Here is a 20,567-nt window from a genome sequence, read left to right on the forward strand (position 1 = left end):
GATATCATTAAATAATGCCGTTAATGATCTTCAAAAGGAGTGTTTTAATTAACCCAAACACCCAATTTTCACTCTTGCACTTCCTTAGTATGCATGCAAAGTTTCAGGCCGCTAGGTTTCATGGTTTTAGAGTTATGGAGAAGACAGACACACAAACACACACATACAGTTATTAGTGTTGAAGATAAAGTCCGTTCTCCTTCAGACGCCCCTCACAGCTCAGTCGAGCTGGCCCGGAAATCAGTCTAGTACCTCCAAGGAACAGCATTCCTGCACCGTCTCCCGGGTAGAGATGTGCTTCCTCAGATGTGGATTGTGGTCACCAAAACTGAACCCAATATTCTGGAGGTCTCACTAAATTCCTATAGTGTTAAAACGACCTCTTAATTTATCCACCTCCCTTCAAATAAAACCTAAAACCCTGTTAGCTTTACCTGTGGCTGCCTCGATGACACTATCCTGATTTTAACACTCCATATCCTCTTGTGTCACATGCTGCAAGATTTATCATTTAGTCACAATTTTCATGATTCTTGCCCATCCCTGATCCCCAACACCTTTCATTTATTTTATGTTAAACTGTAAAAATGGAAGAAATGTTAGAAGTGTGATTCGCACTAACAACTCGAGAAGGGACTGCAACCAAAACACAGCACCTTAGTCCCTGACCATAGCCCCAAACTGTGGACAAAGAGGTCTAAAACTTCAAACCACAATAACTTTTTCCCAATTGAGTAATCAACGACTTTCATAAGCGACTCGAGAAAGCTGTTTCCACAATAACAGAAGCATTCAAGAGAAACCTGAGATCTTTAAATAATGACTTAGAGATAATCTACCAAGTCAAGTCAAGTCAGTGTGAAAATACAATAACTAAGTTACTTCATTCCCTCTGGCAAAGGTTTTACAACTTGTTGCCATAAAATACAGCTTGTGATGTTAGGAGACTTTAGGTACGGATGACTAAACCACAGTTCGGTCCTTTATGCCTGTTTCATATTGCACCAACACCCATCGCTGCTCCCTCTCTGGTTCTTCGCAAGTACATGTTAGATTGGGATTCAATGCTGAATCAAGTTCGGTCCTTTCGTTGGATTATTACTGAGGCATGGTTGTGCCACCTCAGCGCAATCGATGAAGAGTTTGTAATTCGTCTAGGGTGCCGGTGATAACTCACCTACCCTTCACAAAAAAAGACACTGGCATCTTTAACATCCACGAACTAAAAGTTGGCAGACAGACACCCAGTTTAACGTCCCTGTCCGATGGATAGAACACACAATGACGAGTCGTCTTGTCTGTGAAACACCCCGGTAATAATTTATAGCCTAACCGAGATTCAAACCCAAAATAAACAGCTCACAGTGGAGTGTGCATACCTTGATAGAGGTGAACGCGAACCTGCCATATTCAAGAGACCTTGACAAGGGAAACGGTGCATAATGTCCTATCTTTGAAACATATCGTATTATATTTGACGGCCCACAGAACAATTCAGATTTTTGACGGCATCCACGATCCCACGACATTGTTCCAAACCGCGGCACATTATCAGAACTACAGCAACGTTCGAGTTGGTTTGAATAAAGCCAACACTTTTTCCAACTCGGTGTCAAGGATTACAGAAGTACCTTCCAGCTCGGTGAGAAGATAGAATGTGGTTTTTTTTAATGACAAACTTTCTCCAAAGTGCCAATGCATTCCAAGTTGGAGGAGGCAGGGTAATAATTTGGAATTTTGTCAGAATGCCAGAACACAATAGTCTACTCTTTGCAAGAGACTGTGGATCAATGCTCATGCTTCTTCTTCGTTTGTATGCAGCACAAGACTGCGCAGTAGCATCACTGTCCGATGGTGTGGCATCACTGTCTGTTGATGCATTGCCCTCTACTGGTTAAGGCAGGAATTTGGAATTTGGCCATCCATCCATCAGGACCATACTCTGTGCAGAGCATTGGTGCTGCCTGAGCAGTCTCCTTGGCTATTGGGCACAATCCTGGACGGGCCACCACTCAGACACAGGATTCCAGCATACTCGCACTCATTTTGCCGACCTCGGAAGGATGACAGGCCGAGTGAACCCCACCTGGTGTTAATTCAACAGCTGAACGGGATTTGAACTCAGGACCCGAGGATCCCAAGCCCACCACCATAACCATTAAGCCAACACCAGGCATAATTTGGCCATGGTGCCGCCGACAGCTTGCCCACAATTCACGGACACTTTTGGGATCTTTAACGTCCACCAATAAATGCTGGTAGACAGGACACTCATTTAAGATCCATCTCGGGGACAACATACACATTGATGAATCACCTTGCCTGTGAAACACCGACATGGATGACAGTTTATATCTAGGCCGAGAATCAACCCCAGGCTCGACCTCTCAGAGGTAAGTGTGCATACCTCTAGGCCTCCTGTCAGCCAATTGCTAATGCTAACAGAGGGGGACACCCAGCTCAATGTCGATCCAGGGTAACGCACACTTTGTGATGAAACACCCTGCCTGCAAAATATTACACTTGGGTGATAGTTTCGTCAGGTCAGGAAATGCCCCCAAGCAAGACAACTCAAGTCAGAACCATCCTGCAAACTCGTTGTTCATCTCACTTTGAGTCCAACTAAGGAAAAGGAAGGGAATGCAAAAGAGCACAAGATGAGTCATCAATAATTCTGAGAATTATGCAGATGCAAAATGCAGACGACACGTTTAAGCTGATATTTGTGCATAGAATGTTGTGTATGTGAGAAATTCCATCAAACCTCAGAAAATGTCCAAAAAAAGAATTGACACAAATGCGCCAATGGACGTGCCTGTGTCCGTGTTAGATGTCAAACCACTGTTACGTTTGATCTCAATTCGAAGACCCATGATAAGTTAAACATCACATGAGAGGGGGAAGGGGGGGGGAGGAAAGAGGGGAGAAGAGAAGAGACATCAGATGTTTCTCAACTCAAGTTATGGCCTGCAAAATGATTCTCAAATAAAAATGACCTTTGACCTGTTGAACCCAAAATGGAAGAGTTCCATCTTTAAATTACAGTCTACACTTGTGTAAATTTGATTGAAATCCCTTTCGTGGTTCTCAAGTTATCGTGGTAGCAAAAACACGATAACGGACGCATGCACGGACAGCCGGATGGACAATATGCCTCTGGCCTTCGGCTGCGGAGGCAAAACAAAAATTGTAATTCAAAAGCAAAATAAAAACGAAGTGAAAACAACATGTACTTAACATCGTCAAAAACCCCCAACAAACCAGCATTTTATTTCCAAAGATAATTTAACACGAAAAGGACAAAAACATTCCCTTTAAAATGTACACCATAAAGAGCGAGAAAAATATTCGTTTCAAGCCGTTTTGACGCAACACAGAATTGAAACCATAACTTTTAGTGCATTTACAACGTCATTCTTCCGACTATAACAAAAAAAGTAAGAGTTAAAAATGCCGTTTGCAAATACTTGCGGTGAAGGATTGTGGATTTCAAACCCAATTTGATCATGCTGGTAAAAACCACGAACATTGGGTGGGAATCGAAGCATGCGGTATTCGTTTGGGATGTGGGAAATCGCATGCAATGGAATTTTGGCAAAATTATACTTGGGTTCTTATCCTATTGCAACAATATTGCCAAAAAGAGTTTTGTACCATGCAACTTCAAAGATGAACATTCTCTTGTCCCGCATCGGGTTTAAAGCACTAATTAGGCGACAAAACAAGACCACAAAAAATAAAGAAAAGGGGGTGCAGGATCGGAGTTCCGGTAGATAAAAGGCTCGGAATCCTTTAACGAGACCTTAGGAGTTGATAACAAAATACAGGAATCGTCAATGTTGGATCTCCACACGAGCTAGTGGTGTTGTGCATTTTCGAATCCAACAAGTGGTGACCGATACTGACAGCTCATTTGATCAAGGTTCCCTGAACACACAAAAGGGGTGTTTTGGCATTCACAGGTAAGAGCGAGGGAGACTCGATTTAAAGCATCGAAGAGAAGCTTTCAAATTTTTAGAAGTAAACCAGAATAGTGTCATTGCATCCGTCAAGTGTCCGGCAGACATTAAAATTCCCTCCTTTTTAAAGGAAAGGCAACGGACGAGGGTCATCGGGTCCATGTCAATGAGAGCAATGAAGGCAGACATACTGTATCACATGGTTGGACTTTTCTGCAATGTCAAAACAGCAGGAATATTTCACCACCAGAACTAAAAGCAGATCTGGAGGATACGAGAGAAGTTTACCGCTTCCAGTCTGCTGAACGTAAAACGTGAATGATGACAGTTTTAAGAGGCCCTGGACTTGGTAAAACAAATGTCATCAATGAGAACCATCCTGAGCTCTGTGAACGTGTTTGGAAGCTCAGTGGGATGAAAACTAGTCTCTCTCTGGTAAGCTGGACTGGGGGTGACTGAAGAGTACAGCATGTAGACCCGGGCGCATCTTCTCAGCAATCGCCATGACGACAGCAAGGGTCCCATCCCCTGTCAAGTCCAAATCTGTCTTGAGCTGCCATAAAGACCGCAGTTGTCGTTTTCCTCGTTGTCTGTCAGGAAGTGGAAAACACACATGCCAGTATATCAAAACAAGTACCTTCCCTTGCATTTGAAAAATAATTCAAGATGTTTCATCTTTAAATGTTCCCCCAAATCATTTCACTATCAATACAATTTTGCAAAAGACACGAGTTCAAGAATGAGAGGCAACAGAGATACATTCCCAAGGTAAACTCGTCAACAAAATTTTCTTCATCATACTCAATATGAAACAGTAAATCGGCAGTTATTTTGAGTGAAACAAAAACAATAGGTTGAATGTGGGGAAAGTGAGGATGTGGTGTATAATTATCCACACACCTTTACAAAGTAATCATGCATGACAAAACCAACAATTTTGAGCAATTCTACATTAAAAAATTTTTTTCATGGAAATGTGGCTTGCAGAACTTGCAATGAAAAAAAATTCTCAAATCAAAGAAAGCAGGACTGCCAAAGTTTTCCTTAAGGTGAACAAAAGAGAGTTGTGTCGAGTCGAGTGAGACGTCGATATCAGCCAAGTGTCTCACGTTTCATTCTCCACATACTCCAGTAGGACCAGTGCTTTGCGCTGCAGCATCAGTATGAACTGCGCAAGCAGCATGCGCTGTCCGGCTCCATCACTTACCAGGGATACCTTAAGACACAGGCATATGGAATGGGCTTTTATAGCATGAATGCATTAACTTCATCATCGATATTTTGTGGAGATAAAATCTAGGTTTTAAAGGCAGACGGAGAGGTGGAGGTGGATTGAGAGGTGGAGAGGGTGAGGACAAGGACGGAGAGGACGAGGATGAGAACGAGGATGAAGCGGGTGAAGATGAGAACGAGGTTAGAGACGGAGAGGATGGGAACGAGGACAGAGAGGGTATGGACGAGGACAGAGAGGGTGTGGACGAGAACAGAGAGGGAGTGGATGAGGACAAAGGGGATGAGGTAGGAGAGTGTGAGGACGAAGAGTGTGAGGGCGGACAGGGCGAGGGCGAGGGTGAGGCAGTGTAAGCACATTAGCCTCAAGAAAGAGGGTTCCGTTAGGCAGGAAAAGTGGTGGTTTTCCTGCGGATAGTTTGTTAAATGATGCCGTGTATTACTTTTGTTATAATAATTTCAATAACAGTGTAACTATTACATTATTAGTCTGTACAGGATAATTGTTAGATCGACAGAAGGTGATATTTATTTATCTAATCTTACTGATGAAATCTAAAGAATCTAAAGATTTCGTAAGTATATTGATGACTTCCGTCACCTGTTTGTGTGTTTGTTTGTGTGTGTGTTTGTTTGTTTGTAGGCACGATAACTCGAATTCCGTCATCTGTTTGTGTGTTTGTTTGTGTGTGTTTGTTTGTAGGCACGATAACTCGAGAACGGAAGAAGCTACCAATGTCAAATTACACTATGTGGTTCAGGAGGGTGATGGCGAGTGCTGATTAGATTTTGGTCAAAATCGGTCAAAGGTCAAGGTCACAGTGAGGTCAAACATTCGATTTTTGATGGTTTGGTACAGAATCATGGTAGAAACTTCTGGTTTGCGTCGCTACCTTCTCGAGAGACAGCTTTTATTAGACAAGGTCAGAGGTCAAGTTGACGATTTCGTAAGTACCAGTCTATGACTGCTTGTTTATTTATTTATTTTTGACATCTATCTAGAGCTCAGTGTGAAACTTGAACAATCTGATGCAGAACAAAGACGATAGTAAAAATTGGCATACTTTACACAAATTACAAGGACATTTGTAGACAATGGGCAAACATGTGGTGCATGGGTTTTGAACCTTGGTTTCACACCTCAGGGGCCAGGGATTCAAATGGGAATGTCAACAGGCTAAAAACAAGGTTAAAATAAATTTTAAAGGAGGGTTTAGAAAAATCCAAGCTGTAATAAAACCGAACATTTACTTTTGCCTGAAGACCCCATTGCCAAAATGCTTGTAAATACAAAAAATTCACATCTTGACCATAAAGCCAAAATGCACGATCTTACAACTAACTCACTCTGTCTGCCTTCAGGCATCAGCAGCAGCACAATAATAAGCTTTTATAGTTAATTATTAAATTATTCTCGAGTTTTCCACACCACCTGTGCTGACTTCCAACCTGAGGGTGGAATGGCCATTTCAACATCTATTTGTACATCCTCTCTCTCTCTCTCCGGCTGGTCCATACTAACCATTGCTCAAGCCAACACACTAAATGGTGTGTTGGTTTGAATAGAAACCACAAGTGAAGAATGGGAAGAGATAATTAAGCAGTGATGGAGTGGCAGCAGTACAATTGAGACGAAGTGGTTGAGAGGAGGGATGTGGTTGTCCTGCTTTTGGAGTTACAGTTATAATTCTGTACCACTGCAGGTATAAGAACTACACTATACCATTCTTCAAAACAATATATCGGTTATTTCATTGGAATGCAAGTTTTCCTAACGATGTTAAATATGTTATGGTATTAAGTGACGATGCCTTAGCAATGGTATATTGGATGAATCCTTAATTTCCAGATGTAATCGTGGCATGACGGATAGTACATTTGCCTCTTCGAGTAAGGACCCAGGTTCAATTGTTCAGGTGGAATGAAACCTTCAGCAAGTTTCCTTACTCCAAATACCTTTGCTGACTTCACAGCAAGTAGAAATTGGTTTGTTAATCAATTAGTGGATTGCTTTCTGAAGTAATCGATCTGCTATTCGAGACAGAAAGTGGTAGGGTCTTTTTGGATATCCCTTGACATCAAAGTGCACTGTTAGCTATCTCAAGGGTTTTGTTGCGATGTGGGTAGCAGTTCCTACATCTCCGACATCAACATACTTTGCACACAAAAAAAAAAAATTCCCATCTGACATAAGAACTCCTGGGTGCACAAAACAACTTTGCACACCCAGATGTTGACGCGTCACGTGTGAATAACCATTTTCAACGACTAAGGGCAACGATGACGGAATATGTAGAAGGACCCACATTATTGCACAAAAATCAAGAAAAGCGGCAACAGATCACTTCAGTTCTTATTATACCAGATACATAGGAGTCAAACATTTACTTGCAAGAAAATTTGTGCAAAAATAAAACAATTAAATAATAAATAAAAGCAAAAAAAAAAAACAACAAACAACCAAGGGTGCTGGGTCAGGAACATCCTTTCACCTCTGCCACAAAGCTCCCAACCAATGGATCACTCCAACGAACTTCCTGGAAGACGTTTCTGTTGAAAAAAACATATGGCAGAGGAGGAAGACTAGCATTTGATCAAATGCCGGAAATTAGCTTGTTGATAAGTCTTCTTTCATTCATACGAGGTTTATGCCACAAAGTGAAGGCGACCGAATGAGGTCAGAAGACTTACAGGTTGTCCGTGCCTGATGCCAATGAAAGCTGCTGCTGATTATGCCAAGAACAGGCGAGCTCAGCATGGAAGAATTGTTCACGTCGCATATGATGCTCGTGGATCGGTGGTGTCTGTCGAACCTCGCCTGGTGGGTCAACATCCACAAGAGAGCTGGGCAGTGGTGCGCAGACCAGCCGACGAAAGGGCAGCGTCACTGTCCCAGAAGAATCCTTGGTATCCACAGGAAGAAATCCAATAATAGCAAAATTATATGAACATAATGTTACAGCTTTGTCATCCTTGATTCAAAGCACACCTTATAACTTGCTTGGGAGAATGAAGCAAACGGGTGACAGTATGGACAGGGGAAGAGTGAGAAGAAGCAGAGGAAGATGAGGCAGGGATTTTGTTCATATCACACACTCAAGTTTTTGTCCACCAAGTTTCATCGAAATCCATGCATAACTTTTTGAGATATCCTGCACACAGACAAAAACAAATAGACAGACAGAACAAACAGGGGTGAAAACACAACCTCTGTCCACCTTCGGTGGCAGAGGTAACTAGAACTAGAACGACACTCGGCAGAGGGCGTATTTCCGCCAGGCTGAACAGTATATGTTTTGTATCCCACTGATAGGCTGGATATGGATTCAGACCTACAAAATCGAAATGGCTTGTTGTTATCACCTCCCAAACTCATCCACCAAGTTTTGTCTGAATCCGTCCACAACTTTTTCAGATATTGTGTTACATATCGTTTTGATCCTATCACTCAGAGGTGAAGAATCACTATAAAAAAAATTCTCAGATCCGAATCCGGATCTTCACCAAAATTGAAACAATTCTTCATTGTCGCACACCCAACCTGTCCACCAAATGTCATCCAAATCCGTCCACAACTTTATAATAGATCCTGTTCACAGCCAAACAGACAGACAGACAGACAAAAAGACAAACAACCAGACAGGGGGTGAAAACATAACCTCAGTCCACCTTCGGTGGCAGAAATAATAACATGCTGTCCACAACAAGGTCGGGTTGGATGCAACAATTACATTCTTTTTAGACTCATTTCCTCTTTTCCAAGAGGAAAAGACACCTTGACTGCACTTGTGTTACACATTTGTTTAACTTATGACAAGTTCACTATGAGCGGAACAACACAGGCTATCCTGGAGATCCCTCCTTACTGCAGCTACGCTGTGGCAGCGACAGGCAAGATGATTGAAAAAAATAATTATCTGGAGGAACTTAACATTTGTTGTAGTGCACAGATGGTGGGAAATGAATACAGCAGACATACAGTAATTGCCTAAGGGCCCTATTACTAAAGAGTCCCTGCTTGTATAAATCCACAAACAATCCCATCAAAGCTTTGTTATTCCACACCACGAGTAAATGGGTACAAAAAGTGCTTGAAAGCCTGATGGACACACAGGGCTTTCCATTTCATCGTGACAACGCGTAATCCTGGTGTTGGCCTAACGGTTAGGGTGGCAGGCTTAAAATATTTGGGCCTCGAGTTGAAGCCCCTGTCATTCCTTTGAATTAACACCGGGTGGGTTGACTCAGCCTGCCACCCTTCCGAGGTCACCAAAATGAGTACCAGCGTGCTGGTAACAGGGGCACTGCATCAGCCGCACAGCCACACCGCCAGAAAATGATGCAGCCAAGCAGCCACAGGCTGCATACAAATAAATAAAATGACAACCCGCACGTGGAAACAACAAAAGTACACTCGTTCACATTTTCATCCATCCCTTGCAGTGTGACCACTCCTTGGCTTTTTTCACAAGATCTTGGCTTTTCGTTGTTCACCTTGGCATCTTGGTTTTCGATAGGTTTTCTATTATCATCGCTTTTCCGAAACCTTGTGAATTCTTGGCTTTTTTTCATTGGCTCACCTTGGCATTTATGAAAATGAGGAGTGGGTCACACTGATCCCTTGGGTGCAGCTGAGCATAGAAATACAGAGTGTTATTTCAATATAAATGTATAATAGGGACACAGAACATCACAATGTGTATATTTCGTACTGCCGGATCATCAACGGAAGTTGACCCAGGTCACAAAAAACCCAGGTGAGTTGTTGACAAGTTTTGTGCTCAGTTAATCTCATTTTGCATGCAAAGCAACAGTATTGTTACGGTCGCGCAGTCTTCAACGACCGTCAAGCCACCCGGGGGGGGGGGGGGGTAGGGGACAAAAAGGTTTCCACCTCGGTCGGGTAAATTTTGTGAGAATCAGCGTCTCCGAATGCAGGTATAGCTGAGCGAAGCCCATCGACGTTCCTTCCTTTCGGGCAGATGCATGGACCCAATCTTCCCATTTAATGGGCGAATAAGCATATTTACTAAGCACTGGAGGGTCAGCTCTCAATAACCACACCGTTTTCATCAAAACAGGGGTATTTATTACAGAGGAAATTGGGAAAATGGAGAAAAGCACAGCCACACGGCAGCAATCAGAAGCATAAATTAATAATAATAAATAAAACAGCACGCACACGGTACCACGACAGCTTAACAAATGTGTCTTATTCATTCACTCTGGGGACACCCCAGGGGGACGAGACAAAAGAAAGCCTGTGCTGCACTTGCCCCGCTCACACACATGGCCCAGCTTCGTCCACATGTGCTCCTCAACCCGGTGGAGCATTGAAGTCCTGGGCAGGCGTGCAGAAGTTTGGTGTCGTCGTGGCCTCACCGCACCTTGGATGTCTTCACCGCACCTCCCTCCAGGACTTCTTGCAGTAGCCAGCAGCAACCTTCAGCAGGCAGCACAAAACGACACTTTCCCACTGGCATGTTCACTGCCTTTCTGGCACATGAAGTGCCCTCAAGGTCCCACAGGGACCATCGAATCATGTGTGGGGCATGCTCATTGGACAGCACGCCAGACTCGTATCCATATAGGAGCGGTCCATCTCGTGGATTCCGTTGACCCTGCGATCATGCGTGGGCCATGCCCATGTGCTATTATGCTGGGGAAAGTCCACACAATGACAGAGATGGTTCAATGATGTAGGGAGGGTGAGGAGTGGAATTATTTTTAAAAAACGATCATTCAAATCATTATTTTATTAAAATTGAAGTACATACTTGAACCATGTATGGGGTTGTTGTCGATAAACTCTCTAGTTTATGAATACCATGAAAGGTGGAATAGTTGGCTGTCGAGCCAAGCTTGGAAAGTGCAATTTGTACGTCCTCTGTACATAACCAAGCAAGGCTCAAGGAAGGTAAGAAGAGAAGTCCAAGTGGATATGTCGGTGTTCTGTGTCTGGTTTGATAAATCCCCTCACAGTCTGTGCTACGAGTGCAAGAAGTCCGGCATGGCACCGGCCATTACGGGATCCAAGAGGGTGGAATTCCATTCGTCCGAGTTGTGCCGGGAGGTCCACTCCTGGAGGATGCTGGGTGTTGCTGTGGGGAGACGATAAAAGGCCACGAACGGACACTGGAGGGACCGTGGGTTGCGACGACGGAATAGTGGACAGAGACCAGGAATGCAGAGTGACATGGTGGCAGTGTGGCTGGCAGTGAGCGCAGGAGGAGAAGGGCAGGAGGAAGACTGGTGATTAGAGCCCCTGCTTTGCACAACCTGCAGCTTTTGTGCCTTCCTGGGTCTCTTCTGCCCTGCTAGCAAAGGACCGTGTATCCTTTGAAGCCCTTCACTGGTTCCCTTTTGTGAGTGAGTGGAGGAGTGTCTGAAGTACCTTGGGTCGATCTTTCATCTGGGATTCACAGTTTATGTTGTCTCGTCGTAATATACTCTATTTCTTAAGAACACGTCAGCCTCATTCCCGCCTCCAGCCTGAGCGAACAATCTCTGCAAGTTCAATAATCCCTGGGGGAAACCGAAGTCAGGTTAACTCCTCTTGTTCGTTGAGACCAGCAGGGATACAAGATTCTCGTCTGGGAAGGAACTGAGCTTCCCACTCGAGTGCAGCTTCGACTAATTTGGCCATTCGCGAAGCAAATCGCTTTGTGGCATGGTCGGGACACTTGAGCAATCACCCCATTGATGTGACAATGTATTACAAGTAGAACGTCCTTGTGATTTTAAGTGAACTGCAAGGCCACAGAGACCATTGCAAATAAACACCATAAATCAGATTTGATTCTGTGAAAAGCCAAGTGATCGGACGGGACAGCCAAACAGATAAACGACTTCACAACCGATCTGAAGTTTCCGTGAGGTGGTGAGGTCATGCCTTCTCATTCAAATGACGACATACACGTGTGATGAACTACAGTTGCAATTACAATCAATGATGCCCCCCTTCCCTCCACAAGATGTTAATGCTGATGGAGCCACGAGTCAAAGTGTTTATTTTATTGCGAGTCTGTCATAACCTGGCAGTTACATCGTGCGATAAGATACTGTACATTTCACAAGTCATTTTTGACAGTTTCAAGGGAATGGCACCATATTTACACCGGCGGCCAATCCAACCAAGTCACGTCGTGTCCAGCTGGCTAAACGTTCACACGGTGCCTAGAAAGAAATAGCCGTGGGGCAGACATGATCTGACGCATTCATGGATTTCCTACATTGGCATACGTGTGAGACTTTATCATGTCAATGTTACCATGTTCTGGTTGCTGTTATTCAGGCGTAGTTAAAAATGTGTTGGACGGGCACGCCATGCACTGGCAATGCATCGTGGCTCGGCTTCACCACCTGGCACGCAACGGTTAAGTAAAGATTGTGTCAACATGGTGTGGGCCCGATTCCAACAATGCTATCAGAAGACACCGACAGGAAGAGAGAAGTTTCTAGTATTTTCTCAAAACCGACACAAGGCACTTGGGCAATATTTCCTTCAGAGCCATTTCGACCATTTTGTTTTCTCCTTCCAACAGGAAAAAAAAAGTGTTTCTTATCTCGGGAAAAAGAAGCAACAGAGAAAGAACAAAACAAGGAAGGGTCAAAAAACAATAAGTAAGCCTTGAACATACCTTAAGTAAGCCTTGAACATACAAGCCAGCTTCGTAATTTCCTTGCATTGGTGACACTGCAAGGCGCGAGCTTCGCCGTTCCATCGGACTCAGGAAGAGGCAAAGTGTTTTAACCATCTATGTGGAGAGGAGGAATGGAGGGCGGTTGTGGGGGTGGTGCGGGTTTGGAAGGTTTTCCTTCTCCATTTCTGGTGCAATTTCTAAGATGACGACAGGTCAATGTATGTGGTTCATTTGTATTTCAGGAACTGGTTAACCACAACTTCCACAAGCGATTTAAACTGTTCTAATTCCGTTTGAAGGTTCGTCTCACCTTATTGACACGTTCCACATCAGAGCCCACAATGATCGAACAACCACAGGTCTGTAGATGGGAGCTGATGGCTCTACAGACGAGAAGCCAAATATAGAATCAAAAACAGTATTACAACATATCTGCTTAGCCAATTATTTGACGCAACAACATATTCAAGATGAAGAGTGAGTGAGTGGGTGGGTAGGAGTGGAGGTTGAGAGAGTCTGGACTCCATGATCCCCCATCCCCCATCCATGCATGAAGTTTCGGCCAAAGAAAGTTTTCATCTTTGTTCGTGCAGGCCACAAAAACGTTGTGACCTCAGCAGAAATCATTCAGCCATTTGGTAAGATGAAATTTTTTTTGTCTGTGAAGGCCATAGGATAATTTAAGGTGGTTTGAAGGTCCAAACACAAAATGAGTATCCAAGCTTACATAGTGTCAGGCTTCTGAAGAGACACATCTTCGGGGCAAACAAACACACACGCATGCAAAAAAACAGAAATGTCTGTCAAGATACAATTAAGTTGCTAAAGTGTGTTTATCTTAGATTAAATATATGCAGAAAATAGACAGAACTTCCCTAATCCGAAGACTCAGTGAAAAAGAAAGAAAGAAAATTTTTGAATGGTGGTACATATTAACATCGTGACATGGATGGTCTCAAATTATGTAAAAACATCGTTGGGTACAGTCGTGACTTAATGGTGAGGACACTGGCACAGAATCCAGACGTTGTGGGTGCAAATCCAGTTGAAGGCAGCATGATTAAGGATTTGGATTCCAATCTTCAGGAAGTCTCAGGAGAATTTCCACACCACTATTTATCATCAATAAAAAACAACATCTGGCTCATTAACGGCAATCAGGATGGGAGAAATCTGCCTGTCCCACCTCATTTGGTCTGCATGTGATGCTCGTCCACTCATTGTGGTTGAAAGCCTGGTGTTGGCTCATCGATTAAGGTGGTTGGCTTAAGATCTTAGAGTCTTGAGTTTGAGCCCCTGTCGATCCGTTATACAACATCAGGTGGGCGGACTCAGCCCAGGTCAGCCTTCCGAGGTCAGCAAAATGAGTACCAGCTTACTGGAAACAGGGGACACTGCATCAGCAGCACAATTGCCCTTCCAGCAATGATGCAACCAGTGTCCACAGGCTGCGTATGAAACGTTGATGACGATTGTCGTCGACCCTTATTTCCTTTTCCTTGTTGCAGGAAGTTGTTCCGAATGGTTGGAGGTCCCTTCTCTGACCCACTTTCCAGTGGGAAAAAAATAAATACAGAAAAAATATAACCCGGCTTTCCTTCCACCCCTGGTAACGACAGGTGCCGAACATTGAAAAGTCAAGTTGCGAGAGCGCTTCACCTATTTACATATCACCATGCGTAATGAAGCGTTTTGCTCGATACAAGGCATCTCGTATTTTGTAGGATAATGATCTGCATGATAATGGTTGTGGAACTCTGCTCCTTTTGTATGTAGATATCCAAGAAACAACAAAGGAGACGTTTGTCACCACAGTTGTGAAAGAGAGCCAAATACGGGACATGATTCGATTTCTATTTTGAAAAAAAAAGGACAAAATGTTAGAAGATACTTACAAAGGAGCAACATAAGAGGAAATTGGACGGAGAATAAAGAGTGAAGAAACAAAAATAGTGATAAAAATACACTTTGATGTGTGAACAGTGAGATATTCCTATGAGATAAATTTTTTTTTAAAAAGGATAAAATGTGATGCAGGAAAACAAGAAGAAAGGAAAATATTACACTCCTCACTTGTGGAGAAAGTCTCTTTTTCTTGGATCTTCCAAGTTTTCCCCCAAAAATGTGTTTGAAATCTGTCACACATCAGAGAAACCTTCAATGGAAAATCCTTCAGAAAGACCAAGACTATTGCATCACAATTTGTTCAAACATTTCTTCCCCATTATCACTTCAAAATATACTCAATGTCTGACACAAGTTAATGATAAAAAAAAATAAAGTAGAATGAAGAACTAGTCTTGCTGTTGAAGGCTCGTGTCGAGATCTTCATTGGCAGACAGGTGGAACGATGGATGAGATCAACTACACATTGAATGAGGGATGCTATGTGCCATATGAAACAAGGAAAAGATGACGTTTCAGGAGTTAACTGTTTGTTGGAGCTCTCTTTGCTCCAACGAAAGTTGAACACACAAAATGTCTACTTATTGCTTCACACTGAGATTAATAATAACAATAATAATAATAATAATAATAATACCATTCCTTTTGCATTGTGAAGGTGCATAGGACTGCTGAGACAGTTTCATTGGGAAGAATCCCATAGCAGTTAGCAAACCTCAATCAACACCTTGTTAATTTCATCCAATGGGAAAAATGACTTCCTGGTTTATGTCTGACTCCACCTCAGAGCACAAATTCGATTTCAATACAGCTCTCCGTTTCAAGGGTGACGAGGAAGTTACACGAGTTGTTTCCTGAACAATATTAATAAGCGGAGTATATGACACTTGCATGTATTCGTTGACATCTTTGATGTACTCCAATTAAATGGAAGCAATAATGTTTCACTGTAACCTCTGGGAAAATCTATTCTATCTATCTATCTATCTATCTATCTATCTATCTCTCTATCTCTCTATCTCTCTATCTCTCTCTCTGAATGGTGAAACTTTGCCAGCAAATCATCAAAACACCTTCCCTTTCATGCATTTTTTTAATATCACAATAAAAAGATCACACAGATCAATATCTGTTAAGTAAGAATAGTGTTCAACAAATGTACTTATTGGGAAGAAAGCAGTGCATTAACATTGGATTGTGCAGCTGGCCATGTCATATTAGAATGAATTAATGTTCCCATTTATTCAAACAATGTCTGAAAACAGCAATGAATAATACTTTGCCGTTTGTTCATGCACAAGTTCTGCAGTGAACAAATTCCCCGTGGTTGGAAAAAGGTAATGAACAATAACTACATAGAACTAAAATTATAAACGAGAAGAAGCCATTTTATCTGTCATTGTTGTCCACTTCAGGTTATTTCATTTTAATAATGACTGAAACCAGGAAAGTTTATCAGCTTGGCTTTAGCTGTCATTAATACAGCATGCAAACCTCCAGGATAAAAGGGTTGACTATTTTAGAAATAAAAAAGTAAAAAGTAATAACCAATGAAAACGAATACTAATCTCAAGGTTGAACTCTCCAACCAGTCTCCCTTCTCAGAAGAAACCTTTCTGGAAACAACACCCCAGGATATAAAATAAGGCAATATCTGCATGTCTGTTCCTGATGGATCGACAACGGCTCGGCCAACCTTCAATTACTCCTAATTCTGCATTAATACTTGGGGTAGTACCCAGGTTCAGGTCAGAGTATTAAATAAATTACCCCTCCCCCACCCCCACCCCTGCAAGTGTGGGGAGACGACTTGCGATTTTCATCTGAACACATGGAATAATACAAATGGTTTAACCACTGACCCCTGCTGTCAAGAAGGGGTATTGTGGGTGCAAAACGATTCCAATCTGCAAAGCAAATCTCTCACTCCAGGAGGGAGCGGGTATTGACTGGTCTCATTCAATACACACACAGCTCCAGCAAAAGCAATGAAACCAAACTCATGAAGAGATTTGAATGGGAAAGTTAACTTGACCTGTTTGATGGGCAAGATATTGTCCCATATTCAATATAGGATTTCTCCACTGTGCTGGAACCATAAATTTGCAGTAAAATAATAAAAAATAATACCAGTACATCTCTTTATGAATGTTCCAATACAATGCTAACATACATACTCACAACGATATCCGGTGACACTCCGAACCTCTTCAAAGAGACAAACTGTTGCACCAAAGACTGCAACTCCACGGTCAGCAAATTGATGCATAGCTTTGATTCCTGGAGGATATGCGATAACAGTCACTTTGACACTGAATCGTCAGACATGGAATAAATTGATCAATCAGATAGTTGCCAACATTGAGGGAAGGAAAAGAGGTAGGATGGAAAGGATCTGTGGTGCAAGAGGGCGAAGCAACTAAGGGGGAGAGGGGAGGTCTGGGAGTGGGGGAGTGTCCCCTCCTACAGTCGGGAAATTTTGTAATTTCAACATAAAATGTGGACATTCTAAGACATTCTTTTATGCAAAATTAAAGCAGAATAATAATGTTTTCCTGTTTTCTTACATGCAACTCCTAAATACGTTTTGAACTTTACATTGTATAACATATTGTTACAGCTGTGGAAATTCGAAATACACCAGAAAGGGTCCTTAGATCAGTTATGACGCTAAGTTCATGTGTAGTTAGCCCAAACCCGTTGTATAGAGGGAATATATGTGATCCATTCGGGCTGCAATTCTTCAGTTAGCCGTTTTTCTTTTGCTGTCGTTATTTTGGTGCAACAACACAACAACGAACATCGCCACAACCAACATCTCAGCAACGACGCCATTCACACCACGACGCCACCTTAAACAACTACACCACCACCATCTTCGCCACTCGCCATTCAACGCGCACCGCGCGGTCACGATCTCCGTGGGACGGGAGCAAGGAGCGGGGTGGCAGCAGCAAGGGCGCGGAAAGACAACTCCCGCCCGAATTTCTCCCGCCTGAATCTTGAGCCGGATCGTCGTCGCGCTTGGTGAGATAGGGGGAGGGGTGGCGCAGCTCGCTCCCGATTGGGGGATGCGCGGTGTGACGTGGCCAGGGAGGAGGAACGCCCCCTTTCGAGACTTTTCTGGAAACGCCGCAAAGGGGGGTGGAGCAAGGAACGGGGCGGAGCAAAGGGCGGGGCCCCGCCTTACAAAAAGGCGAGCGCAAGGTGGCTGGAGAGCTGGTCATCGAATTGGGTCTGGTTTTTGTCTTGGTCTTGCCTGGTCGCTGGTCCCGGTTGTTGTTCCCGACTGTCGAGTCGGAGGATTGTCGGTGTCAGAGGGTCAGTCGGTGCGGTCTCGAAACCCCGCTGGTGGGACAGAGCACCTGCCACCCCCCCCCGTCCGCACCGGGATAGCGGCGAAGGCTCCGTCCGTTCGTTCCTGAACACCGTTCGTGGCGTCGAACGGCGACACGTGCCGGCACGAGGTACGAGTTCATGGACCATGCCGGAGGGGCTCGGAGTTGAGGTCGCGCAAAGGAGGACTCGATGACATGCTCAGGGAAGTCGCAACTTCCTTTTCTTTTGGGGTTCTGTGTAAATGTGTGTGCGTGTGGCGCCAGTCCGTAAAGTAGAAACTGATCAAGTGCTTGTACATGGCCTTTTATTCGGTTGTAGCTCTGCATCGTTCCTTGCTTGTGTTTTCTTGCTTGACTGTATACGTGTATTGTTTTGTATAACTGTTGCCTATTAGAAATACGTGCTGCCATGTTGCGCGAATAAATGTGCTCGTCCAATTGTTCCCCGTTTCGCTGTGTCCATTCCTTTATTTGAATTTCCATCTTGCATCACGTAAGGGATTGATAGTGGGTGTAAGTTCCCGATAAATAATCTGAATTGTCGAGGTCGACGATAACTCTGCTCGGTTATCCCTGCAGTACGGAACGAGCCGCTTAAGCGGTTCGTGTCCGGAGTCGACCTGCGGCGTGGTAAAACTCCTCGGTACGCTACCCGCGAGGGTACAAAGGTAAATCGACCATTCGGAGATCGGATCCTATTTCGCGCGGGTAGAATGCGGACTGAGTTGTGGTGAGGTTAAACCCCCACCCGTGACTGGCTCCTGGCAGTAGTTTCAGGAGGGTCACGACTGAATTGCACGTTCGGTGGGCGAAGCGGCCGTTATTGGTTAAACGCGGTCGTTCGCACGCCAGCGGGGCGCGAATTCGCAACAATATTGTTGCGGTTCTGCAAAACCAAGTCAGGTCAGGTACGGGAGCATGCGCCAGAACAGCGTGGCAACACCCAACATACAGCTAAAAAAAACGCATGCCTTGAAGGCAATGACGCCCAACATAAAGTGATCCCCAGGCTGTTATTTCGTTAGTCTTCATGCAGTTAGACCTTCCCCACATGTCAAGTGGGTTAACGGGACAAAGTGCGTTGCGTGGGTCTAATAGCTCAGTCTATTGACTATATCTCTGTCTCCTATTCTGATTTCTAATCCAACCCTTTCCTTTTAGCCATGGTACAAGTCAAGCAAGCAAGCACACACACCATGCAAAATGCGAATGAATAGTAAACAAACCACGCAGCCTCACGTGGCTGGGAATCAAAAGAAGCACAACCATACAGTGCCGCACGCGCATGGCACGCAAATATTTCATTCAAATCTGCATGCCAATTTCCAGTGGCATCTCACCTTGCTCACCCACTCACTCACCAAAACTTCACCACTTCGACCACCAATACCTCCCGCACATGGGAAAATATTCCCGCACCCCCTCATACCTCTGCATCACTACAATTCGCCACTCAACAGAGGCGTGCTGTACTCGGACCGTGTCATGAAGGGACGAGCAATGGACGTTAATAGCACCAACCGCATCTCGCCGGGAATGTCCGGGGTGAGCACGCGGGATTGATACGACCCTTGTCCAGTCACATTAACATGGCAAAACAGGGGCGGCGAAGAGGGGTCGTGGGAAGGGTGATCCAGGAGTTGGGTACGGGGCCAGGGTGTGCATTTTGGCTCATGGGAGGAGGCCCATGGGTGGCGGGTGTGGATTACTGTTCGGCATTCAGACTGCACTCGGAGCACGTTCAGGGCTGGGGTGTCGGTTCAATCTCTATGTTGAGTCAGGAGCTCCGGGCCATAATGAGCCGGATGGGCAAATGAGACCGCTTCCGGCTGCGAGAGTCTGACAGGGCGTGGCAAGGGCCGCTGTGGCCCAATATAGGAGCGGGATTCGGGTCACAGCACATCACCTTCGGGACGTCACCCCACCCTTCGCCCAGGGCTTATAAAAGGCGGATCACAGAGTCGCTTGCTCTCTTCTTCACTCTCTTCTTCGCCTCTCTGCTTCACCCCTTCTTCTCTGCTCCTTTCGGCTATGGATTGGCTGCTCCTCATTGCCTCTGCCCTTCGCTGGTTCTTCACTCGGGGTTGGTGTGTGACTGAGACATGCTTATTCTTGAGGACCAGTGAAGAGCGCACATTGCCACGAGCTCCGGAAAAGTGACTAAGCCAGAGATAACACACCAACTCTCGAGGTGGGAATGCTCAAGCGGAGGGTCCCACGGAGGTACAGGCTACACTCATACACCTATGCATGACTAGGTTCGGGATCTTTCCCCTCACACATCTTCTCTCCTCTCTCTCTTTCCACTCCTTTATCTCATCCCCTTTGGATGCACAAAAGAGCATCATTACTGACTCGCAATCCCATTTCCTCTGGCACGACACCGCACCCCCCTATATTGCACTACACCACACCTCCCACTCCCACACCAAAGACACCAGTATTTTCCCCTCCTACCTCTCCCTATGCATACTGGGTTGCGTTGGTTTGCC

The 20,567-nt window shown here is 44.4% G+C and overlaps 2 protein-coding genes across 4 annotated transcripts in view; both read right to left on the bottom strand.

Annotated features, from left to right (window-relative positions):
- EBNA1BP2 (EBNA1 binding protein 2) overlaps positions 1-1,544 on the bottom strand; it is a 43,852-nt gene extending 42,308 nt beyond the window's left edge. The window contains exon 1 of the mRNA XM_085885647.1: positions 1,380-1,544. Coding sequence (XP_085741773.1) covers positions 1,380-1,529 — 150 coding nt within the window. The 5' untranslated portion in view covers positions 1,530-1,544. The remainder of the gene's footprint in view (positions 1-1,379) is intronic.
- Positions 1,545-3,230: 1,686 nt separating this feature from the next.
- Positions 3,231-20,567, bottom strand: part of C9orf72 (C9orf72-SMCR8 complex subunit) — a 50,544-nt gene continuing 33,207 nt past the window's right edge. For 2 of the 3 annotated variants that reach the window (XM_085885631.1, XM_085885633.1), the window contains exons 4-11: positions 16,919-17,017; positions 14,906-14,967; positions 13,143-13,215; positions 12,830-12,946; positions 7,881-8,092; positions 7,682-7,739; positions 5,069-5,175; positions 3,231-4,549 (exon numbers count right to left, since the gene is read on the bottom strand). In XM_085885631.1, the coding sequence (XP_085741757.1) occupies positions 4,381-4,549; positions 5,069-5,175; positions 7,682-7,739; positions 7,881-8,092; positions 12,830-12,946; positions 13,143-13,215; positions 14,906-14,967; positions 16,919-17,017 (897 nt within the window). In that variant the 3' untranslated portion in view covers positions 3,231-4,380. Of the gene's footprint in view, positions 4,550-5,068; positions 5,176-7,650; positions 7,740-7,880; positions 8,093-12,829; positions 12,947-13,142; positions 13,216-14,905; positions 14,968-16,918; positions 17,018-20,567 lie in introns of those variants that run through there. The other variant, XM_085885634.1, reaches the window with a different exon arrangement.

Source organism: Eptatretus burgeri, chromosome 6, assembly GCF_056783735.1.
Source record: "Eptatretus burgeri isolate ZD-2024b chromosome 6, Ebu_testis_v1, whole genome shotgun sequence".
Classification (NCBI taxonomy): Eukaryota; Metazoa; Chordata; class Myxini; order Myxiniformes; family Myxinidae; genus Eptatretus; species Eptatretus burgeri.